This window comes from Ochotona princeps, chromosome 2 (genome assembly GCF_030435755.1).
Source record: "Ochotona princeps isolate mOchPri1 chromosome 2, mOchPri1.hap1, whole genome shotgun sequence".
Taxonomy (NCBI): Eukaryota; Metazoa; Chordata; class Mammalia; order Lagomorpha; family Ochotonidae; genus Ochotona; species Ochotona princeps.
The window spans coordinates 101,422,648-101,448,704 of NC_080833.1; the positions used below are offsets into that span (position 1 = coordinate 101,422,648).

The 26,057-nt window shown below is 42.0% G+C and overlaps 1 protein-coding gene across 1 annotated transcript in view; it reads right to left on the reverse strand.

The window, feature by feature from the left end:
* Positions 1-525: 525 nt before the first annotated feature.
* Positions 526-26,057, reverse strand: part of TBX15 (T-box transcription factor 15) — a 129,047-nt gene continuing 103,515 nt past the window's right edge. The window contains exons 7-8 of the mRNA XM_004581863.3: positions 13,957-14,054; positions 526-2,969 (exon numbers count right to left, since the gene is read on the reverse strand). Of these exons, the coding sequence (XP_004581920.1) occupies positions 2,185-2,969; positions 13,957-14,054 (883 nt within the window). The 3' untranslated portion in view covers positions 526-2,184. The remainder of the gene's footprint in view (positions 2,970-13,956; positions 14,055-26,057) is intronic.

The following is a 26,057-nucleotide window of genomic DNA, read 5'->3' on the forward strand; positions in this document are numbered from 1 at the left end:
TGCTCCAGTGGAGTGGCAGGACTCTGGCAGGATGACACAGATCAGAAGATCAGACAAATGGTTCCTTTACATACTACCAGATAGCTTTTGGTCAAACACTTAAACTTTTTTGTTAACAAATCTATAAGAGAGTGGTTAAAGTGACACTTATCTCACAAAGTTGTGAGAGGGTTACTCGAGATAATCATGTAAAACACGTAGTATAGTGCCTGGTAAATATCAGCAAATGGGGATTCCTGCAGTGTAGGTTTCTGCCACTGATCTGAAAGTAAACATCTCAAGAGAGCCAGAAGGGGCTCAGGTTTCAAGTCCTAGTTTCTTCTTTCTGATGGATGGTACCAACCTTGTTAATTCACTCCACCAACCTGGCTCAGTTTTTAGTGGTAAAATCAGGATGTTAATATTTTATTTCATGTGATCTGTGTTAAAAAAAATCACATGCAGTAGTGTATATAAGGGTGCTACACTCATATAAGAGAAAGCAAATGCACAGGAAACTATACAAGCTTTCTGTATGAATAAACACTCAGAACACAATTGCAAAGGTTTTATTTACCGGCTTTCTGTGCTTGGCACTTAGAAACAAAGTTCCGTGCATAAGGGCAAATTTTTATACACCTTTTCTTCATACATATTTTACATACCATTTTACTGCCCCCTTTTTAATCTTCATAATATTGGATTCCCCACTAGGCACATAAATACATTTATCTACAACACTTCAAAACCACAAATTTTAATAATACCTGTATTATTTTACTTGGTAGTATTTGCATTTCCACACCACTTAAAAAGTTTAGCTCGCACCAAGCTTCACTTGTTTTCTTACCATTAAAAGATTTGAAGGGAAAAGAAAAGATAAAGGGAGAAAAAAAAATCAAACTTCAAAATGCAATGAAATAATTGATAAGAATGGAGACAAAAAGGCATGTGGAAGAGTGCAGGAGATCCATCAGCAACTCTCTGGAACAAGCTAGGGTTTCTCCTGCCACAGGGACTAACAGACAGCAGGTCCAGGTCAGGCATCTGGGTCTGGCATGCAAAGACCAGGCCTCTGTTTTAGCCACGCCCAAGGTGTCATCTGCAGAGATTCTAAAACTCTTCCTTCTTCACACTCCTATTCCCCTTGCCCTGCAGGGCTGCATGCTGTGGAACAGACACTTGCCGTGAGGTGCACCTCTCTTCTGGGTCACCCTGGCCATGTGGGATGGAGAAGTACTACCTGCCCCAAGCCCTGTCCCCAGTGCCTTGACCAAGCACAGCATCCCAGGGAGATCTGTACTTCTCAGTAACACCACGATTCTTTCTACAACCTGTAGTTTGGGGAACAAACCAAAAACACATTTCCTTGGAGAATTAAAACTCCCATCATTGCTTACACTTTCTTAGTCTTGCTCTCCGTCTCTCTCCTGCCCTCTATTCTTTCTCTTTCTTTCTTTTCTGCTCAGCTGCTCTGACTTCCTCCTTCACAGGCACCACTGGGAACATCAATACTGACATAAGGAGTGAAGACAGCCAGAGTTTAAGAGCAAGCTTGGTCAGGAAGCCAAGTCCAGTCGTAGCACTGATGTCTTTCCACCCTCATCAACAGGTAAGGATTCCAGGATACATGGTTCATTCCAGAAGCAGGGAGAGCTGCAGGGGAGGAAGGCTGGCAACGACTGCCGGCACGGTCCATCTAGTGTTGTACATAGAAAATCCTTGGTGAAAGCACCCATTCTGGGTCTCCCTCCACAGAGTTCACCCAGTTTAGAGTTGGTGTGTTTGTGTTTGCATGTGTTTATGTATGAATATATGTGTGTGCATATGTGTGCATGTATAGGTAGGAGTGTCAACTTTTCATGGCTGCTACATGCTAGCATCTCTCATAACATTATTATAAAATGATTGTTCAGTCTCTTCAAAGGTCACTCTGGTATAGACTATGCTTTACAAACTAAGGTTTAGGAAGGCAGAAGAAGGACCACTGAGTCGAAGATGATTCACCACAAGTATCCTTCAGTGGCCTAGAAGTGTCTCTTGTTGCTCTTGTGTGTGTGTGTGTTTTCATCCTCCAGAAACAAACAAACAAACAAATACAAAGTTCCTGTTTTCCAAAGGTGTTGGGCTTCCAAGTAGGAGGATCTGCCCCTGGAGACTCAGAAGTCTTGGCTGCCAAAGGCTCCATGGTGCTTAGACCAGCCTTTAAACCATGTGCACAGACATCTGGGAGGAGGAACCTGGGACTGCCCCATACTGCCGGCCATCACAAGTGTTGGTTGCCTGCTGATTATTGGGCGAAGGGCTAATCATGTGCATGCTGTGCTCCATTCCCGTGGGCAGGTACTGCCTCTCGCCAAAGGCCCCATTGGAGGGAGAGGAACAGAGTAAAGTGCTTTGAGAGGAGCTCAGTTTCTCTGGGCTTGCAGCTAGCCTAGGGGAAGTGGGGAAATTGTATCCATAGAGGTTGTAGGGGTTGTGGAGGGAGAAGGCATTGTAGGAGCTCTGCTGCATGTGGCTGCCCCCAAACATGTGTGGTGAGGAGGAGCTTGAGGCAGCATTGCCTGCCTGCATGACATATTGAAACTGGGAAGTGGGGAAGGACCCCAGCTGGCCACCATAGGCTTCCATCTTGGTGTTGCTAGGCAACGAGGGAGGAGTTGGTATTCCTGAGATCAGGGATGGAGTCCTCTGGGGCATGAAGGTGTCGGAGGGCTGAGCAGCTGAAGCAGTGCCACTCTGGAGCCTGTTGTAGCCACTGTCACTCAGCCCTGGATAGCTCTGCAAGGCAGCCATGTTGCTTCGGGCACATGGTGGATAATCAGAGAGGTTTAGATTACACAGCTGGCTCTCTCGACAGCCCACGTTGAAGGTGTTAGGGGCCAGGTGAAAAGTTGGAGGAGAACAGGATGGAGATAAAAGGTGAGAAGAAGCTGAAGGGGATGGTGTCCCAGTGCTGGAGGTGGTTGGGGAAGTGCCTGTGCTGCCTCCTGAAAAACAAAACAAAAATACCAATGAGAGGGCTTTTGAAGATGAGTCTGTCTAAACCAAGTGTACACTATGCAGAGGGTGTCTTCAGATGCCCAATATATATGGACTATTTTCTACAGAACCATTGCTTTCTCATAACTTGGCACACTTAATGCTTAGTGATTCCACCTGTGCAAATACACGCACATTCTCCAAGAAGGCAAAGAAAGTACCCAAAAACACACTGAACTCTTGTGTTTACTTTCCTGTATAACAGCCTTAACACCCTATTTTTACAAGACAATAGGCAACTTTCAATATTTACAATCAAATTCATGTGCTAATAATAAAGACCTCTGGTGATCAAAATTAAAATCCACCAGTTTGTACCATTCTCAATGAAAATGCATTAACTTTTCAACACTGTTGCCTACTTTGCCATTTTTGGTCTTCCAGTCAAAACTTCAGAATGCCAAGAAGGACCATAATTTCACAGAAAGACACTAGAAGAGGGTTGCAGGTCAGGTCTGGGGCCTGGGAAGGCAGAGCAGAGGGGCCCAAGTGGGAACTGAGGTAGGAGATTAAAGTCCTGTTATATGGAAGACACAAGTATTACAAGAACTAGGTGAGGAGGAAGCAAGGCTGTCCAGGAACAAAGTCACTAGTGCCCAAAGGCTCAGCTGACTTCCCTTTACAGAAGCCTGTCTTGGATCTGGATATTCATGAAGACCAAAGGACAAACACCATGGAAGCTGGGACGTCAGGGTTCTTCTCACAGGTCTATTGCATTCACCACCCTTGTGAGCCTCTCATTCACCATGTCCAACTGTCAATTTGCTCATCAGAAATGAGAAATGGAGTTAAATTCGTGGTTCTCAAGCCAAGAAGACTTGCCTGCTATAAAAAAAAATGCCAGTGTTCCAGGATTCCACCTGGAATCCTCTACAGGAGGGCTCCTGTGCATGTGTCCTCCCAAATGATTCTAATGTACCTCAAGGATTGAAACGCATCATGCAACCAACTTGTGTATTTTAAAGTATCCAGGGGAGTGATTCTTAAACTGGAGTGCATTTAAGAATCAGCTGGGCTGATGATGACTCTGACTCCTAACTCCATCCCCAGAATTTCTGGTTCTCTAAGTCAGAGCTGGGGGCTGAGAACATGCATTTCTATCACGTTCTCAGGGGATGGTCCAGAAAGCACCACAATTTGGATTACAGGATGAGTTATTTCATTTCGAAAAGTCCACAAATCAGAATTTGGAGTGACTGATCTTATAACGCTGGATGTCTGAGCTGGATTGATGGCTCATACAGTAACAAATTTCACATCCGTTCTCAGGTTACACACCTCCTCTTTCTGGAACCCAAAAAGTACAGAGCAGCATCCACTTCCTGCCTTGCTCAATGAACTTTAAAGACACCATCAAAGTGCTGGAGCTTCAGGGGCAGCTTCTTGATTTTAGCAGGAGAAGCCATTTTGCTCTTACCATAGGGAATCTTCTCTGATAACATTTCTTCTTCAGGAAAGGTGGGGACTTTCCTGGATTCGTTAGGAGCTATAAGCGTGAAACTCCCCCCTCCCCTTAAGAAACTTGGGACCCTTGAGTTCGCTCCTAACTTACACTGGCATTCTTAGAGCCTGAGGGCTATAAAATTATAAAGGGCATTAAATGGAAACAAGTGAGAATAAGATTTTTGTCAATGAGTAAACTGTGAAGAAATCTAGGAGCTATCAGATGCATCAGAATACCAAGAAGTCCTTCTATAGGGCTGGAATGGAGCATCCCAGATGCCCAAAGGTTCAGCAGGAAAAGTCAATCCTAAAGCTGCATTCAGATACAGGTAGTAGAACTGTCTGAAGAAGCACAAATCTGGCTCTTTGAAGCTTTTTTCATTGTAAAATTTTACAAAAACACTGTATCATCTCTTCCTTAGTCAAAAGAATTTTCCCCAATGAACTTCTGAAGTAGCCTTGGGTTTAGATATAAATAATTGCTGATATCAGATTCAATTCAGGTAATTCTTCCTCCTTTACATTTCAGAAGTTAACTTCCTTCAAGACCAATATAATTGTGGTTTAAATAGAATTTTAAACTCTTATTTGAGAGGCAGTGATTGAAAAAGAACCACCTGCTGGTTCATTTCCCAAATGCCCTTAAGCTGGGATCCAGGAGTATGCCAAGAGCTGGGAATTCAATCCAGGTTTTGACATAACAAACAAATTAACTACCAGGTTAAATTCCCACCTCAGGAAAAAAAAAAATTCTACAATTTGAGGTACAATCAGTATTGTAGATATCACTAGGAGAATTAAACTGTTAAATACATTTTGACAATATGTTACTAGATTTTCTGCCATCCCCTATACCTATATCATTTCCTATACCTACAATGTAATGGTACAGTTAAATAGGAAAATGCTTGATTTATGACTGTTGATGATGGTCTATACTATTGTAATAGTATGCAGGGAAACAGTGGGCAAGAATACAACGGGAAGAAGGAGAGGGAATCTGGATCCCTTGACCTAGAAAACCAAATCCTGGAGAGAGAGAGAGAGAGAGAGAGAGAGAGAGAGAGAGAGAGAGAGAAAGAAAGAAGGAAGAAAGAAAGGAAGGAAGGAAGAAAGAAAGAGGAAGAAAGATGTATCAGTGGGAGAAGGGAGCAGATAACTGGACAGGATGAAAAAAAAAGCCTTTGGTCTAATTCCGGACCCATTGATTTCTCTCCATCTTGTGACACAAGCAACACAGCTATCTCTTAGTTCTCCTCAGCTGTGAAACAAAGGATTTGAACTAGTGTTCTTCCTTTTTTCCTTTCTTCCACTGGAACATCACTAAGTGCAAATGAGCAAATCCAAGCACTCGCCAAGGGGTCACTTTAATACAGTGAAGGCCTTCTGGTAAAGGAAGATTCTAGAAAGAAGAAGCGCATTTCACGCTTCTTGGGTTTGCACGTCTAAGCAGCCTGTGTCTAGCATGAAGTTCGGGGATCCATTTATGTTCCTGAAAGCATCCCCATGTTTTCCTCCATTTCACCTTCAATGCCACAAGCCTCACTGAAATAAGGGCTATGGTACAAGTGGAGAAACCTGACTCCAGCTGTACCGAGATTTGTGTTTTACAGGATATGTAACTGCTTTCCTCTCTTTGAAGGTCTGCCCTTGCCCTCCCTGATGTGGTGTTTATGTGGTCCCCATGGAGACCACCTGCTCAGCACTGCCCTGTGATAGCTATGCACCATCGGGCCCTGACTCTGGCTCTGCAGCAGGAAGTGCAAGATGGTGCAGATGGCTTTCCATGACTCTAAATGGTTTTCTCAGATGGCCTAGGATGAAATGCATGATACTGATTTAGGGCCTCAGTTGGTTTCACTAAAGAGAGAGAGAGAGAGAGAGAGAGAGAGAGAGAGAGAGAGAGAGAGAAAGAGGAACTATTAACAAGCTACAGGGTTTTCTGCTGAGCAGATGAGAGGCACATGTTAAAAAAGTTTGTAATCAGTTTGCTTTAGCTTTTAAATGACATTCATGAGAAATGAGATTTGGTGGCCTGCTGAGTTTCGGGGCTGAGTACCTGCACAGGAACTGGTGCCAGGAGTGGGGACACAGTCTGCACAGAGGAGTCACTCTGCTTCCATTCACTTGGAAGAAACACTCGCCTGCACCTCAGATGCACAATACAGAAAGTATCTGTTTTTCGGAATCCATATAGAGAAAAGACTATGCCATTCATTTTTCAGAGAAGCAAGCTGAGATCCTGAGAAGTCTTTACTCCTGAGTGATCTGACAGTTGCCACCTGTTGAACAAACATGGGAAAGCCAGCGTGCTGAAGCAGCACAAGCAGGCTTTCACTGCAGCAAAGCTAGGGCAGAGTGGGAAGCCAGGGCCACTGGTACAGAGGAATGAGAGCTGCCTCTCCACTGTCTGCCACGCACCTCAGCTCCCCTGCACCTGCCAGGCTCTGATGGTTCTAAAAATTTTGAGAATTGTATGTAATGGATATGATGACTATAGAGTCAAATCCAGTACCAACTCCAGCTGTCTTACTGATTGTGGTACCTTAGCCAGTTAACTTCAACAAGACTCATTTTTGTTAATAATATGAAGGAAAGTAGCAATATCTAACTTGAAAGGATGTTTTGAGAAATCAGTGAGATGATGCATGTTATGAAGTGCTCATAATCACACCTGGTGCATAAGCATTAAAGACTATTAAGAGGGAAAATAAGGAGTGACGGGAGGAGAAAGGAATCGTTGTGTGTTTTGGGCCCTAACAGCTATAGTTTTGAGGTGTTAGTCATTGTCACTGGAACTTAGCACTCCAACGACTCCACACACTGCTGAGCTCAGCATACAACCCTGTTGTTCCATGCTGTAGCAGCCTCTGAGGCTGTGAGTGACAGAGCACTTGGCCAGTTGACATCCACAGGTATATCTGGACTACATTCCCAAGCACTAGACTCACTTTAACTTCACTCTTCTCCTAGCCCAAAAAGCAAATGGGCTATCCCATGGCTCCAATCTTTTCAGGTCAAACACACACAAAAACATTAATAGCAATTGAGTAAATGAGCAAACGAGCAGACTGGTATCTTTGCCAGTGTCTCAGAAGTTTTAATCCATGTCTGAGAGATGATCAAATTATAATTCCTTCAGGCACTTAGTACTCGTAAGTTCCAGAATCAATTTCTGCTGCATGTCCCTGCATGATATTCTAACCCTGGACCAAAGTGAGGAAATATACATTGAAAAATATATACAACTCTGATTTGTCCCAACATGTGAGGCTAAGATCCAAAACAACCAAAAAGAGTGCATACTTAGCAGTGAACCCATACCAGGACAATAACCTAGAATATATACTTGTGTACCATGAAGACAAGTTCAATGTGACCGTGAAAATCCTGAATACCAAACCTGCTGACTTTTGCATCTTTAAATTGATCACTTCCAGATTGTAATATGGAGACTTTCACGTGCAGTTTCCTTTTGGGCTTATTTTGTGATGAATTTCTGCATCGAAAAAAAAAACTGAAAAACAGTAAGACAAAAACCCCATATGAGCTAGTAAAGAACAAATTTCCATGTAATTACTTGGTTCCCTGAGCCAGCCTCTTCACTCCTACAACTCTGTGGCATCTCTCTCTGAAGAGTACTGATTCACTGTGTGTTCTGAAGTTTTCAAACAGGTAAGAGGGAATAAATACAAGCACCTCTGGACTGATGCCAAGAACTAAACCCAGAGACCATAAAGTTTAATGAGTACAGCCCTGTTCCTCTCCACAAGGGGTAACTCCTTAGTTGAGATGGATACCTTCTCATAACGCAAATGTCAACATTATTGGACTAATGGGAATTCTGTGATCTGAATCTTAGAAAAATGTCAAGTGCATCCTTCCCCATAGGTATGCATAACTCCACATCCCTTCCCTTTAAATCAACTTTTAATATATTCATCCGTCAGTGATCCAGCTCCTGAGTCGGCTTCTCAGGTCTATTTTATGCCTACCATGTGCCACAGAGAGGCGATGTTCTTACTTCCTAAACTGCTTCGTTTTCTTTTTCTGTTCTACTGCCTTCCTTGCAGCAATATACATCCATTTTTGATAGATTTCATCTGCCCCTCTCCTGACAACAGCACTGGAAACATTCCCTCCCCACTCCCACTTCTTCTCATCTATCTCCAGAGCTGTCACGTGAGCTGGACAATTAAAGTATCATATTCACCCTTCCCCAGTAATTTCTTCAGGGATGATCCAATATAGTCAATGAGACACCATGAGATTTTGCTAGAAATCTCAGGGGAAAGGCAGATGTCCTTTCCCCTGAGATTTAAACCAAAATTACATGGAGCCAGGGATGCCAACAGCCATGTTGCCACCATGGGGAAGCTGAGAATGAAAGACGGAAAACACTTGCCCCTGGGTGACCTTATTGGGGACCCAGAATCAGATCTGCCTGCAGTCAGCTACTTGCATTTTTCCAGCTTCATAAACCAGAGAGTTTCTTGGCTTTTTGCCGTTAGGATTTTCTTATACTTACATCACTAAGAATTCCAATTGACACAGCTCCCTAATTCTGCAGGTGACCCCACTACAAGTCTAAAGGCCTAGGTTACTCAAATAAAGCTGGAGGAGAGAACTGAAAAGGAATAGGGGGGAATAGAATTTAGACTGTGACTAATGGAAACTACGGATGAAGTCTTCCTGAAATAAGAAAAATCCCCTACAAGGAGTACCGAGATTCCAGCTATCCGGAGGCCTAATTGACATCTGCCTCTGCCCAGGGAAGATCTGATAAGATGCCTACTTTACCTTAAAGAAAAAATAATCCCTTAAATTTTTGTAAAAAATAAGAGAGCTGCTACTCTGAACTCATGCTGATCCATAAGAATGGGCTAAACAATACAGGGGAAATGCTGGCAACTTTTGAAAAGATGACTATTATGTAGAAAATGACAAAACTGCTGGACATTTTCTAAAGGTTTCTAAAAACCCTTTAAAAAGGTATGCACAAATCCATGACAGATCTGAAAGGAAGGTGGTCCCAAAAACTAATAACAAAGGGGCCCGGTGGCATGGCCTAGCGGCTAAAGTCCTCGCCTTCAATGCCCCGGGATCCCATATGGGCCCCGGTTCTAATCTCAGCAGCTCCACTTCCCATCCAGCTCCCTGCTTGTGGCCTGGGAAAGCAGTTGAGGATGGCCCAAGGCTTTGGGACCCTGCACCCATGTGGGAGACCCGGAATAGGTTCCTGGTTCCTGGCTTCGGATCGGCGCACCGGCCCGTTGCGGCTCGCTTGGGGAGTGAAACATCGGACAGAAGATCTTCCTCTCTGTCTCTCCTCCTCTCTGTATATCTGGCTTTCCAATAATAATAAATCTTAAAAAAAAAAAAGCTAATTACAAAGGATAAAAGAGGAGAATCTTAAGATGCCCAAATGGCTATTCTGCGCTGGACTTAGGAAGCACATTTAAAAGCATCTCTAAATGCAAGACATAAGAATACACAGACAATGTAATGAGCCTAGGATAATACTATTTGAATAATAAGAAAAAGTCAACTTTGTAGATTCCCTAAATAATAATATCCATATTTTTCTTCTGCATATTCAGTTCATTTCTTTCAAGCAAGGGGTATGTTGTTTTATATGTTGTTTTAATTGTCTATTCACAAACTCTATCCCAAGAAGATTTAATCTTAACTGTGACAGGGTCAGAAATACAAATATTAGCTGATACGTTGGATAAATAAGTGAACCTTCATTATCTCTACAGGCTAAAATTTCAAGGCCATTTTATTTACTCCCTAAATCATACACAATCCTCATCCATATGATCCATGAGACTATAAATAGCTGTTCCCAGATTCCTGCCCTGTTGTTTTCACCTAAGGATTGAGAAGCATTTCTTTCATAATCCTTTAACAAATTTGGAGATCTCTGCTGAAGATGACACTCTGTATCCCTTCACTGCAAAAAACAAAACAAAAAAAAAACCCTACTCCCAGAATGCCCCTTGTCTTCATTTCTCCTGGAGGTCAAAGTTAGAAGATGATGCATCCTATGTATTGTCTCCATAATAGACAGCAACTATCTAGGACACTTTATTTGATGTGTGTTTTTAAACAGAAGCATCTGAATTTTTGCCAAAAAAAGTTAGGAAAAATTATCTGAAGTATTGTCCTTGAAATTTTATCAGCAAATGAGTTTTAATGCAGTTGAGGTTAAGAATGACAAATGGGGGTATGGGTAAAACATTTTAACTTCCTCTGAGTAAAAAGGTTGATCCAGCTTCCATTAGAGCATCAAAAACCACCTCAGCGCTGATGTCTGAGAGGCCAAATAACCACATTTGAAGCAATGAGGTAACATTTACACCTGATGAGTCAGTCACTATAGGGTATTACATTCATACCAACACTGTCTACACTCTTCTCACTAAGAAGAAATGACTAGAAAATAATTCTGCACCTGAAGTTTCCACTGCAAGCATCAATCGCATCATGCTCTGTTCCATTGGAGCCAGGAAACATTCAGCACAGATGGCAAAGTCTCCTTCTTCGTTTTACGAGTAATAACTGTTCAGAATTACTGGGGGAAAAGGAGCAAGGACTGTTGCTTGAACATATGTCATAGAAATAAAATCATTTTTTAAGAATGAGATTCTGGATCCAGTCTCAAAAAATCTATTCCAAATAAAATAGTTAATAGGAAACTTCATTAACAATTTATTGGAAATTTTCATATGATTTAGGAAATCAGCTTTTCCTCTAGCAAATCCTACCTCCATATGTATCCAATAATTCATGCTCATTCCCTTGCAAGAAAAAAAAAGAGGTCATTGAAATGATTGTGATATTATGCTTTGAAACTTCAGTTTCTCTTATGGCATTGTTTTCAGTGTGTCAATAGTAAGCGTAGACACATTTTCTGTGCAAGTATCATTAAACCTGCTACATTGCACACTCATGCAGCCCAGAGTGCAGGTTCCCTGAACCTGTGTCTGACTGATTGCCCTACAAGTGACTGTAGGGCAGAAAACTGTCCCTAATGATGACTCTATATTCAAATCGGCATCCACACTAGACAGTCGTGTTCCAAGATAGAGACCTACAGCAACGCTGCTGACCTGGGCCACAGTGCCACCAAGTGATTGCAACCTCCCACCACTCAGTAGGTACTTTCTGTGTGCCAGGCCATGTGCCAAACCTTGGGGACACAACAGAATGCCTACCCTCAGGAACCGGCAGTGTCCTGCCGACCTTCCTGTTCCAGCCTAAGTGATATTAATACTTGTTTAGCTAGGGCTTGGAAAGGGAAGATAAGCAAAGAGCCGACCCCCAAGATAAATGAAATCAAGTGTCTTTGCATGACATATTTCATTTATAAGACATGTTTCCATAAAGCTCCTTCCAAAAGAAAATCCCTCTTTTGCAGGTAAGGAACCTGGCATTCAAAGCGGACACAAATTGCCCAAATGTGTATAAGGATGGTAGTTGTTCACCAAAGGTGAGGGCCCCAGGTTAGGTGTTTAATACAGTGATTAGGACAATGTTTAGGACTCTTGCATCCCATATTCAAGGGTCTTTAGGTCCTGGCTCTGCTCATGATTCAGCGTCCTGTTAATGCACACCCTGGGAGGCAACAAATGATTGCTCAGGTGACTGCTCCCTGCTACTCATCCCAGCTTCTGGCTTCAGCCTGGTCCATTCCCAGCTGTCGCAGAGGAAATCTGAAGCTAGAAAAATCTCTCTCTCTCTCTCTCTGACTTCCAAATTTCAAAGAGAGAGGAGGGGGCAATGTCTGAGATTTTCCTGACTCTGCGTCTTAAGGGCTGTAAGGACTTCAATGCAGTAGGAACATCCTAAATAGTCACTGGCTTTGCTTCTAATCACAACTTTCTGCACGCAAAAGGGCTCCCCTTGGGAAGTTTTCATTTCTTCTTCACCCACAGAAAAAAAAGGTGAAAATTCTGAATCACTAAGCTCACATGTCTCTGTGGAGAACAATCGTTTAATTATGTTTTGAGTAATTAATCAACAGAAAAGCAATATTCCCTGTTCCTGATACATCCTCCTCTTGGGTGCTCACATCCCAGGACACAGGAGATATGAGGATAATGATGGTCATGATTAAAGCAGTAACTAGCATTTCCTGAGCATTTGCTATGATGTGACATGCACTACCTCACTTAAACTCTCTAAAAGTTCTATTACAGTCTCCCACATAATGCAAACAAGAAAATGGGGAGGCTGAGGAGTTTGACCACAGCAAGAAGGAACAGTGAATAAGAGTCTAGCAAGTTGTCTGCCTCCAGCTGCTCTTCATCGTTACACTCAAGTTTAAACATGGGAGACTTCAAAAACATAGGATGCAAACTCAATTCATCATGTTAAGTTCTAGAGGCTCCATTGACAAGGAAACATTATAGTAAATTATCAAGTTTCACAATGGTCTCCTAAATGGTAGAACCACAAACTCAAAAATCAGTTTGCTATTAACAGCAGCAACTTGATGGACTAAAGGGGGCTATGTAAACTGGGATCAGTGTCATCTGTGGGCTACAAGAGGTTGGACAAGGGGATTCATAAAGCACCTGAAAGTTTGGGGAGCTTTCACTCAGGCACCCAGGTGGATGGGTCCAGGGAGTGGTGGGGCACAGATGGAACTGAGAACGGAAACTGAAAGAAGAGCAGAAATTAGGCAAGGAGTTCAAAACAGTGCACATGTTAGGGATGGGGAGTGGACAGTGATCAGTCATTTGGCCCATCAACTTGAGAGGGGTATTGTTCCAGAGAAACAAAATGGGGCGAACAGAAGTTGTGAGACTCTGATTGGCTTGCATCAGCCTCCTCATCACTGTGAGACATGAGACAACGTATTCCCATTGTCCAGAGCTAAGGTTCTCCTCACCTACACATCCAGGGTAGGAAAAACAGCAAGTCTGCCATGCAGAATGAATTGTAGAGATCTCTCAAGATACCACGGCTTAGGGACCTGCATTAGTCCTATCAGTGAACACATCTGTCTGCCACACTGGAGTGATTCCCAGCTCCAACTCATTTGGTTCCATTTTCTGCTAAGGGAGACTCTGAGAAGCAGTGGTGCTGACTCAAGTAACTGTGTCCCTGCCATCCACAAGGGAGACCTGGGTTGCTCTGCCAAGCATCTGGGAAGTGAACCAGCAGATGGCAGCTCTGTGCCCCTCATACAAGCAAGTTTTTTTTAATACGAAGGCCTATGTGAATGCTTAGAAATAGTAGCAATTTGAACAGAATCATAAAAAAAAATGCTTTAAGGATTAGAGAATTTTTAGTGCCAAAAGAAATACTGCCTCTACAACCAGATTGTTGGTACAAGTGGTGAGGCCAAGGAGTTATCTTCCTGCAAGGAGAGTGGTTGTAACCTGTGCCTTGGCCTGGAACCAGAGGTGCGTCTTTCAGGAGCGCCATTCCCACTCCTTTGCAGCCCTGTCACAAGGCAGAGGCCTCACCCCAGGCCTTTACCTTGCTGCTTCTGCATGGTGGTGAAATCTTCAAAGGTGAGTGTGCGCACAGGAGGTCTCCAGAATGCGTAAGTCTCCATGATGGCTTCCAGTCCAGTTCTGGAGAGAGAAAAGCCAGCAAAACATTGTTAATAATCCCAAGACATGCACTCAGGTTTCAAATCCTGGAGGTGACCGTCTGACAATGGTAGACATACACATGCACTGAGACATCACCACCAGGGTCGGCTGTTCTGCACAAGTGCAAGGTGCAGATGAAGGTGGACTGCAGAAGAAAAAAAATATGTTATCCAGCCAGGCAGGTAATCTGTAAGCAACTCCACAACAACAGAATTTCACTCTGACCTTTCCTCTAAGGGCGTTTGGCATGTGTGAAAAATCACACTACATATTGATAGTCAAGACCACTCATATCGTGAGTATAGATGAACAGAGTAACACCGACTACTTCTCCAGCACAGGACAGTACCATCATTCTCCTATCTCAAGATCAGCTTCCCATCCCAGGTTCACTTGGTACGCTGCAATAGCCTGGACTGTGTGAGGCTGAAACTAGGGACCAGTAGCTTCAGCCCAGTTTTTCACATGGGTGCAGGTGCCTAAGAGCTTGGGCTGTCTGCTGCTGCTTTCCCAGACTACTAGTAGGCAGTTGGATTGAAACCTGGGCAACCAGGACAAAATAAAAATGAGCAGCAATAGCATGTCCAACTATACCACGATACTTGCTTCTATCTGCATTTTTGAAAGATTTATTTTTTTTTAATTGAAAAGACAGATACACAGAGAAAAGGAGAGACAGAGAGGAAGATCTTCTTCCCACTGATTTACTCCCCAAGCAGCTGCAATGACCAAAACTGAGCTGATCCAAAGATTCTTTTGGATCTGCCACGCAAGTCCAAGGCTTTAAGCCATCCTTCACTGTGTTCCCAGGCCACAAGGAGGGAGCTGAATGGGAAGTGAAGCAGCCAGGACACAAATTTGCACCCATATGGGATTCCAGAGTTTGCAAGGCAAGGATTTAGCCCCTATGTGCATTTTTATAATCTAATAATAAAATTGGTCTGTAGGAGTCATTCACCTTGAAATTTCAAGAGATATACAATATTTTACTAATATATTCCTTTAAGGTCCATTAGAACTGGACATATAAATTGGACAATGTATATATGCTGTCTACTTTATCCTTCAATAAATCATGACTCTCCCTTATATATAAGGGATTGCTATATATCACTTTCATGTAACTATCCAGGTTATCTCTGACATACACTTTTTGATAATCATATCCTTCTCCAGAATATTGACTGTGGCTTTATGTAAAGCTTTGAACTTGGCTTCTACTTGCTGATTTTTCATTAAGCTGTCTGCTTCCTTTCTATCTATATAGAGAGGGAAGGCACAGGAACTGTGGGGAAGGTAGGAGGAGGAGAGTGGAGAGGAGCAAATGACAAATGGCTTTTAATTGTAGCGTCCCTGGAAAGTGGCATGGTGTCCTTGCTTAGCACAGATCCTCCTTCCCTTTTTATGAAACAAATGCTCCCTGCCTTCTCCCTGGGTAATGTGTTTCCAGACTCTTCTTCAGTGTTACAAACCAAGAATAGAGAAGTTTTATTCAAGGACAAGCATCTCCTGTTTTGCATGACTATAGGATCCCCTGAACTCCCTCTCAGCTGAGCAGCGGGTATGCTGGCTCATGGTGTTGGAACCTATGCTCTCTGAATAGGCCTCACTTGCACAGTGAACTTTCCAAAGTCTTCCTGGAAATCATGAGGGCTTTAAATACACCCATGCTGGCACACCAAACTCTGTATTTTAAGAAGAGGTTCAGAGAAGAGCATGCTGCACGGTGTTTATTAGCTGTTAATCTGTTAGAAGTAGGAATAAAAGACGTCTCCACCTAGTCACTCTACATTAACGCTGAATACAGTACATTAAACTATTTGTGGAGAGAAAGAGCCCAGGCAATTAGTGAGTTGAGAATAATAAAGGGATAGGCAGATAAAGCCATGCTGAGCCTTAGTGGATAGAAGAAATAGATAGGCCCGGTTTAGCTCTTACTGCCTTGGTTTGGAATGTTGGACACCTGCCAGAACATTTTAGGATTCCCTTTAATGGCACAGGAGGCTCACGAAAATGTCAACTTCTTTATTGTTCCACCACCCTGTCCATTCTTCCCAGCAACGTGTACCAGTAATGCGAACAAAATATTAGCTCAAGGACAAACAACAGTCTCTTCTCATTTTACAACGAAGTGGTATGTGACTGTGATGTTGTAATTAAACACTAGTATAGGACATTAATTTATTGAATAAACTTTAAGGGAATGTTGCTTATGTTTTCTAATATACAAATTCTATTAAGTTTATTTTTTTAGATTCTTTTTTCTCTTTCTTTCCTTCTTTCTTTGAAATGCAGAATACAAGAAAGAAACATACTGTATTCACTGTTTCACTGTCTAAAAGGTTGTAACACCCAGAGCTGGGCAAAGCTGAAGCCACAAGTCAGAAACTCCATTTGGGTCTTTCATATGTGGTCAGGAGCCCATGTACATAGACAGTCATTCAACAAGTAAAAAGTAAGACAGACCATGTTTCCACTGGAGCATAAACACAGGCTGAAAATGGCAGCAATATGCCAAAATGACCATTTAATTTCTACACATTTCTTTTTCAGTGTTTATGTGAGCTACCACATATCAGTAAACATATGACTTTTGTCTTTTTAGACTGGATCATTTCACTAGTTGTTTCCATTGGCATCCATTTTGTTAAGACAGGGTTTCATTATATGGATTTCACTTTGCGGCTGAGTAGTATTCCACGGTGTGCGTGTTACAAATTAAGCCTATGATTAGAAAGTGGATTAAAATTATATCTGTGAAGAAAGAACAGCATGTATGCCACATATAGACACTTCTGGGCATCTAGATGCCTGTCACAATAAGGGTTATTTTGGTAGAGGACTGGAAGTGGGAGACAGGAGGAGTAGGGGTTACAACTACCAAAACAATAATGGTTAAAGTCACACATTCCTAAATACATCTCATTAATTCAAATAATACCAGAGATTCACCTTACATAGGACACAATATAAATTATCCTAAAACATATTATCCTATGTCATGTGATATAAATATTAGAAATTTACATCACTTAATTTATATAATCTGAATAGAGTGTATCACATTTTATCAGAGCTAATCCTACTTGTTTACCCTAGGACACCACATCTTTTGGTTTGCTCAAACTCAATTAAAGCATCATTGTATAGGCTTAATTGTCAGGAAATATTAGTTCTATGCAACAGGATCTGGTGTAGTGCCATGGACAGATTAGGCAATTCAGCTCTCTACACCAAGAACATGCATGTACCAAGGACTTGCAGTTCATGTCTGGTGCCCAGCACAGGACATGATACCTGGTAAGATCTCAATTGATATGCAATGAGTTGTAAGTAGAGGAATGATGTTTTTTTCATGAATCATTATTTTATACATTTTAAACAGCATTCGTTTTCCTAAGCCTAAAATTCAGAGAAACAATTTCATGGCAATTCACTGTCTTGGACACAGAAGAAATCCTCTAGTATTAGAGATTGGGAAACTTTCTGTAGCTGATTGTAACTTATGCCTTTATTAACAGAGGTCATTGACCCCATATTTATGGCAGTACAACCCACAATTGTGAAGACATGGAAATAACACAGATGCCCATCAAAAGATGGATGAAGAAACCGTAGTACATCTACTCCTTGGGATACTACTCAGCCATCAGAATGAAATTTTACTGTTCGTGACAAAATGGTTCCAACCAATAATACTCAGTCATATAAGCCAATCCCAAAACACAAATATCATATGTTCTCTTTAATAGAAGAGAACCTTTATGCAAAATACAAGTTAAACAGATATACATGTAAATATGTATATACATATATTCTCATAGATGAACTGTATATTGGAGACTAACATACTGGGAAGTAAAAATCCATTGCAGCATGCATCTCTATGCCTGAATAAAAGAAAGACATCCAATGAAATTTTCAAATATACCTTGACAATAGGATATTAGACTATCTACCATTGTCTATATAACTACAATGCCATGATATACTAGATAGCAGAATGTTGGACTTATGACTGTTGTTGAAAACTATATTGTTGTAATACTATGTGGGAAAACAGTGGAGGTAGAAAGCGAAATCCCTGTGCCAATGGAACTGTTGCAGGAAAATTAAAAAAAAAAAAAGAAAGAAACACACAAGTCTCAGACTTCATTTTCCTTTGGTTACTTCTGGTCTAGTCATGGTATCTCTTAGTCCCCTGATGGAGGTCAATCATATCTACCCCTTTTATTCTCTTTCAAGAGTTGTTGCCTCTACTCATTAACATCTTCAGTCACTTGTATGTCTATTCATAGTTTATTCTGTGCTACACACATTATTTGTCACCATTTTTATCTACTTTCATAAAATTGTATCTCCAAGGTTTTAATAGTAAATTTATTGTCTAATAAATGAACTAAGCTGTCTTAGGCAATCGTGTGTCATTGATTTGTCCCACAAGATGTGTTGAACACCAAAAACCTAACATGATTTTTCATGTTTTCCAATCAGCAATGGTCAAATTGGCAAGTTCCCCCCTCTTTTTTTGTTTTTTCTCTATTACTGTAATGACACCAAAGGCCAAAAAAAACTAATCCCCCCAAAAAAAACTCTTGTGTTCAGCCCCTCGGTTCTAATTAGGCTTTGATTTCCTGGCCTCTTCTCTTTAAACTTCATTTCGTCACTGCCCAAACCAATAGAATCTGCTGAAAAGGAGCCAGAAGAGGAAAACTAGAGAGCCAATGAGCTCTGCTACACACTGATGATGCCTCAAGAGCCAAGGATTCAGAAAAATAGCCCGTTTATAAAGAATTAGTCTAGTGACTCTAAAAGAAAAAAAAAAAGGATAGGGAAGGAGAAAGGGATAGTATCACCCTTCGAAATTCAGAAAATATTTGATCATTGAACACAATAAAAAACACATAGAAACGTGATTATTGCTGTTACTGTCTTATCACCAAAATTTCTTTTTAAGTTTCTCCTGAACTTTTTATCTTTACTCCTGTCTTTCTTGCTCAATTTTGACTGTTCTCCAGGCTATTTACAGATGATACTGATGACAAAGGGCATATAAACCGAGTCTAGAATAATCTCCTCCATCCAGATTACTCAAAATAATTGCATCCCACAGATTTGCTAAAACACCTCCTTACAAAGGTCTACAAATTGCCCAAAGACTAAACCATCCTTCAAAACTTGGCCTGAGCTTGCACAAGTTTTTCAACCTTTTATAAGATGAAGTTGTTGTTATTGATGTACCTCTTCCAATGTCTTGAAAGGACACAGGTGTCCAATGGACAGATTGGTCCCCATTCAGTGATTCCCAACCTGAGAACTCTGCTCCACCTTGAAAAGTGAATGCGTAGTTACAAAAGCTCATGAGAAGTGCAATAAATATCGACAATAACACTAGGCCAGATCACTGAATTATTAAAGTTCTCTGCATTTGACTGGGATGATCTTACCTTTAATTTGATAAGTATAAAACCATTCAATGAACAGAGTAACATTGTGGTTAAGAATATAAGCTCTGGGCCCAGCGGCGTGGCCTAGCGGCTAAAGCCCTCACCTTGAACACCCCGGGATCCCATATGGGCGCCGGTTCTAATCCCGGCAGCTCCACTTCCCATCCAGCTCCCTGCTTGTGGCCTGGGAAAGCAGTCGAGGACGGCCCAAGGCTGTGGGACCCTGCACCCGCGTGGGAGACCCGGAAGAGGTTCCTGGTTCCTGGTTCCCAGCTCTGGATCAGCACAGCACCGGCCGTTGTGGCTCACTTGGGGAGTGAAACATCCGACAGAAGATCTTCCTCTCTGTCTCTCCTCCTCTCTGTATATCTGACATTGTAGTAAAAATAAATAAATCTTTAAAAAAAAAAAAAAAAACAGGCTCTGAGCTTCCAGGATTCAAATTGCAACCCTACGTCTCATAAATGCAATGTTGGCCAATTACCTAGCCTCTTCATGCCAAATCTCCCTATCTATAAAATGGATATGATGATACTTTGTCCTAATCATTTCTTAGTAAATGCAAATGTTTTAAAGATAAAATACATTACAGAAAGAGAAAATATGCCTGTTTGAGTAGTAGTGATGTAGGTCAAACAAACGAAGAAAGATCCAACTATTCTGCTCAGATTGTTGCCTGTAGTAGGAGGATATATTTCTTTTAAAATTTTTATTTATTTATTGAGAATTACATTCTTACTGCCCTGAACTTCAAAGCTTTGTCAACCTTCTGGCTCTGGATTTAACATGGGAAAAGCAGTATGTTACTTAACTCCACTTTTCACTCTCTCCTCAGATTTTCAAAACACATCCCTTGAACCCCTATAGGCCTTATTATCTTGCAGATATTTTAGACTCAATATGTTAGCCATTAGAAAGACGTCACTCTGATGACACCATCCCTGGGTGAGTGCCACAGACAATAAAGCAGTTGCCAATTTTCCCTGGTAAAGCCACATGGCAAAGAGGACAATGGTTCATGACAAGGGAAGGCAAACAAATAACAAGGCATGGAAAAATGAGGCTTAAAGACTAGACCACAAACAGGGAGGCCTGATCCACAGCAACAGCCTGGATGAGTGCAAGGAATCAGCTGGATGCTGCTGCCAGAATAGTCCAGGGCCAGTCACCTTGAACCACAGAGCCAGCAGTGCCTGAGAAGAAGCCCAGGATTAGTCATGTTCATACATCTGATAAACAGTGCAAGCCACCCATGCCAGGTATAACAAACGAATATGCAAAATTGACAGGGTTTAGTAAGGTTGCCAGGAAAACAGCAAGCTGAGATTGGCTGGGAAAGCACAGCCAATGGCTCTAGGGAGAACAATTGAAAGTACAGAAATTGAAAGTGATGCAGACACTTGGGACGTCATGCTGGTTGAAAAAAAGGTGAACTGTCAGTTCATTGGCTTTGCGCTTCCTAGTGAGCCTTCAGGAGCAACAGGGAACCAGAAGTGGGTGAGGGCGTGCTTTCTGCAGTTGGCAAATTATGCCTAAGGCAGCAGAGTGAAATCATTCTTGCTAATTATATTTGTAAATTCCAAAATGTAATACTTCACGCTTTTTAGGTTTCCCATTAGTGAAATGGGAAATAATACAAATAATACAAATAATAATACAATAATACAAAATGGATAACTTGAACTACAGATACTATATAAAACAATCATGGCCACCAGGTACATATTTTTAACTTTAATGGCTAGCAGCAAATGCATGAGGTTGAACTGTATGGAATTTTTGATATTATGTCACTTTTAACTTATAAATGTAATAATTTTCTATGTTTAGCTTCATAGATAAAGGTATAGATAAGATTTAAATTACTTAGTTAAAGCACGGAACTCTAATAGATTTTAGTTGACATCTAGCCTGCACCCTTCTGCTCTCTTTTCCCAAACAAATGTTCTTTTAGATCTAAACAAAGATGATCTGGCCCAAGGATTAATTTTGAACTGACTTCTTCCCCTTCTTTTCCTTCACCTAGCATTAGGCATGTTAATTCCTCATTTCACATGCTTCTTTCTATTGGGTTTTGTGTGCAAGGGCTGGGCCTGTAACAAGGGGCTCCTGGATGTGCCCAAGAAAAATAGTTCTTCAGTCTCCAAACATGGCCTTCTAACAACAGCTGCTTAGCCATGTGGGGAGGAGGTAGCAGGAAAACTGTCTCCTTCCAAATCTTTTCCCCACCAATCTAACCACCATTGGATGGTAATTCCTTCCTGTAGGTTATGTTTTAGCTCCATAAGGCATCCTCTTTCAGCAAGCAAATATTCCCTTTCCCATTAGGCAAAGAGTGCTCTGTTTTTAGATCGCTGTCCCCGAAACTAGATGCCCAAGGATAGAGGGCCAACTGTATTCCCAGAACACAGCAGTGAACTCAGACTCAGATTACCTCTTGTACCTCATAGCAGTCGCATTATTTCTTCAGTGAGGGACAATCTTCCAGCTTCTTACCCATACAAAGCTTCTCCTCAGGCAAGGCCTGCCAATGGTCTTTTTTCTGACACTCTTGAATTATGAAATTTGAGTGTCCTGGCTCAGATCACCAACAATGGATTCCAAAGACAAAACCATACGCTCCTGAGGAACTGCACCAATTCCCTGGGCCAGAGATGGGCTGCTCCACCTGGGTATTATTACAGAAACAACAGCAATGGCTTCTGGGTTTGATAGGTCAGCTGGAAATACCTGAAAGAAGCCATTTCATGTGGGATAGTCCCACCTATATTTCTTAGAGACAAAAGCACCTGGGAGTGAGGGTGAAGCATGGGTTCCAAGACAGGACAACTGACACCAAAGGAAGAGAACCCAGATTCTTTTCACTACCTGGAACTTCTATATATGCTTAGAGAATTCTTCTATCCCCAGACGGATATTCATCTTAATTCTCTCCTTTCTATGCATGTGATGGTTTTGGAGGAAGGCCCTGGGAATTATAGAAAATGCCCCATGCTGACAGGCTTTCTGCAATAGCTTGCCAGCAACCCATGACAGAGACAATCACATGAGGGCTGGAAGACCCACAGAGCCCTCTTTCCTTCCACTCCTTTGACTACTCCTCCATGTATGGGGTCCTGGCAGTTGTCTTTCTCCCTCCAGCAGCGCACAGTTGTCTCCAGGCATGTGGGGAGATGAACTCCTGGAGGCTGTTTCTCTGCATTAAGACTTGGTGAAACACTGTGGCTTCTCATGAGTCCTGTCTTCTCTTGGCTACGGGTTCCCCTTTTGAGTCATCCCCACAGATACAACTTGATCTCTCCTCCACGAGACCTGACCCTGCATTAGCTCAGGCTAGAAAATCTCCCTTCTTTCCTGAGGATCCCAGCTACTAAGTGGTGTGTGTCCTCCTCCAGAGAGCCAGGGAGCAGACACATCCCTGCACTTCAGAAGCTGACGAATTTGTCCCAGTGAGGAATGCGTCTCAGCAACAGTTAAGCCAAGTCAGTGTCTTGCGGAAGTCACCAGGTTCAGGTTTGACCCCGAAGTGTCATTTGTCTTTCAAGTTAGGCCTATTTATAGATCCACTCTTTCTTTCCTTTTTAGGTGATGATCAAAATTCACTTCTGCTGTTACTCTTCCTGATCTGCCTTTGGTGGGAAAAGGTTTTCTCACCTGAGATCTCCTGGATGTTAGTTTCTCTGCCACACATCAACTCTGTCTACTTTTGTGAACTATTATGGCTGTACTCTATGGAATAAGTATTACGAAAAAAAATTTTAAGAACAGAAACTAGGGGAAAAAAACAGTGCCAGCTTTATACTCCACCAGGGAGCAGAGCTCAGGAACACAGACCACAGAACAAAAAAAGTCATCTCAAGCTGAAGGCACTCACTTTCCCTCAGGAACAGGAAGATAATACTCTGCCTCCTGGTAAAGGAACTCTCCCAGTGTTAACTCAGGTCATTGTATCCTGAGGTAAATTCTAATTAAGGGCAAACATGTATTAATCTCCTAATCCTACTCCATCCAATACCAAAATTGGGCCATACTATTTTAAGAAATCTAGATGTAGAAATAAATTGAAAGTAAATATAATTTCTCACATATTACCTGGAAACAAAATCTGTCAGTGTCCCCACATCAAAAGATACAGGTGTTCTCTCTCTCTCTCTCCACTCTCATGCTCCCAGTGAAAATGTCTCATCAGGGCCATAATGACATTGGGAATGGAAAGTAGCAACTCTGCAGTCATGGGTAAAGGGCAGAGCCTTCCTCACACTAAAACATGTGCCTACTCTTTCCTAACAATAAAGGAAGAAACTTGACAGCCTCTGATGACAAGACTCCACAGAGCTGAAAATGTGTACTTATGAAAGCTTCCAAGACAGTCCAGCCAAGTAACACCTCTTGTCTTCATCCAATCAATTTTGAGAAATACACAAGAATGTAATGCAATAGAGAACATAATGTTAATTTCATTATCAATAAAGGTGTCTAGCAACTGTGACATAGGCCTGAGGGCTGAAAGAGCTACCTAGAACATCCCTAAAACAAGCTGACCTCCCTAAAGACACTACCAGCTAGGCCATGCACACCACGAAAGACAACCGGAGCTGTTGTGCCGTCTGCAGGCAGGCAGGCAGGCAGGCAGGTAGGTCCCAAGCGCTCTCCTCCCTGACTTAGCAATCAGATTAGTTACTCTGCTTCCCATGGGGAGGAGAGGAGCCAGTAGCACTTCCCCAAAGACAACTCTTCACTTTAAAATATGGAGCACTGGGAGCCAACTCCCAGCCACAGCTCCCTTGAGCACTCATGTCCACCCTTGGGTGGACACAGTCTCAGCCGTAGCTGGGACCACTCCATCACCGCTCACGCTGTCTGACGGTGTGAGGAGGTGGCTGTATCATCTCCTTATTCTCTCTTCCTCACACTTTTTCCTTCCTGAGCCTCCTGATTGCACCAGGATGGATTGAGGTTGACAAACCTGAACGTGTTTTGGTTTGAGGTTTGGCAAACTCTGTAACTCCAAAGTATTCCATGAATGTTTTGTGTTCTACAAAACCAAAAAACATTGGCAAAGCACTTTCCTCCCAAATTTTTAAGCCCATGTGTTTTTAAAGGAAATGTAATCCTTATGCTTTGAGTGCATTTATATGCAACTCGTCCAACCATGCTCCTCCGCATGAGTCACTTGATGTCTAATGTGCTTGGGGAAGATCTGAGATTTAAAGAGCTCTGTTAGCAAAGGAGGACAACAGATGAGGCTGGGCATAAAGCAGGAAGCTGGGTGAAAATATCCCAGAGCCACCAGTTCCCAGAAGGCTTCCAAATAATTTACAATATTCTTACCCGTCAATCTTTCCCATCTGCAAAATGGCACTAATAATTCTTGCCCCCACAGGACCTCCAGAAGATTAAAGTGTGATTAGTGAGTAATTTTGACATTTTTAAACAGAAAAGTCTAAGAACTCCCAGGCTCATTCTAACTAGTTTGTTTTTAAGTCATTCTAGAATCCTAAAAAATTAAGATGCCTCCTGTCTTTGATAATGCTCCCTGTCCCCTCATGAGACTTGTGATATCAGTATAATTATATTAGTTTCACCCTCCAGGTAAGTGCAGCCTGGATTCCTATCCTCTATTGGTTTTTACAGCGGAATTATAAAGCAGATGAAAAGTCCTGGGGTGTACTCTCCAAGACAGGTTGAGAGTAGATGGATTATTTGGAGATAAACTAAACAGATTCTTGGGAAATAGAAGATTCTGGATATGTGAAGTATTACTTTTAAGGAGATGAGGGATTTTAGGAACAGGGTTCTGTTCTCATAGCTGCTGAAGACAACATAAGTCAAGTGTTCACTGTTAGCATGACAGAACAAAACTGTACTGGCTTTGAAGTCAACTAGACTTGGGTTTTAATCTCTGTTGACTGTGTGACACTGGGAAAGCTGCTTAACTGCTCTCAGCCTAAGTTCCTCCTTAATAAACTACAAGCTGTTTTGAAAATTAGAAGGAATCAAGGGTCTGGAACATGGTAATTTTCTAATTGCAATTAACCGATGAAATTCCTAATAAGCAGACTGCAGATTTTTGATGGGACAAAGGCTATTGAAAATAAGAAAATTGGGTATCCATTAGCACAATAGTTAAGGCATTGGTTAGCATGCTCATCTGGGGAGCAAGCATTTAGTATAGTAGCTAAGACATTGTTTGGGACACCCACATACTGTAAGAAGTCTCAATCTGAGTCCCAAATTTGCTCCTGACAAGTTTACTCCCCTCCCAAAGCTGTTCCTGACTTCAGCATCCTGTAAATGCAGACTCTGAGAGGCAGTGGTGATGGCTTAAGCAAAGGATTTGTGTCGCAAAAGTGGGAGACCTGCATGGAGTTCCCGCTCCTGGCTTCAGCACTGAACCATTCCCAGCTACTATGGAAATTTGGGGACTGAACAAATCCATGAGAGCTCTCAATAAACAAATAGATGATGGACTGATAGACTGATTGATTTGATAAATAGATAAATACAGATCTGTAAAATAAACAAAGCATTCAAG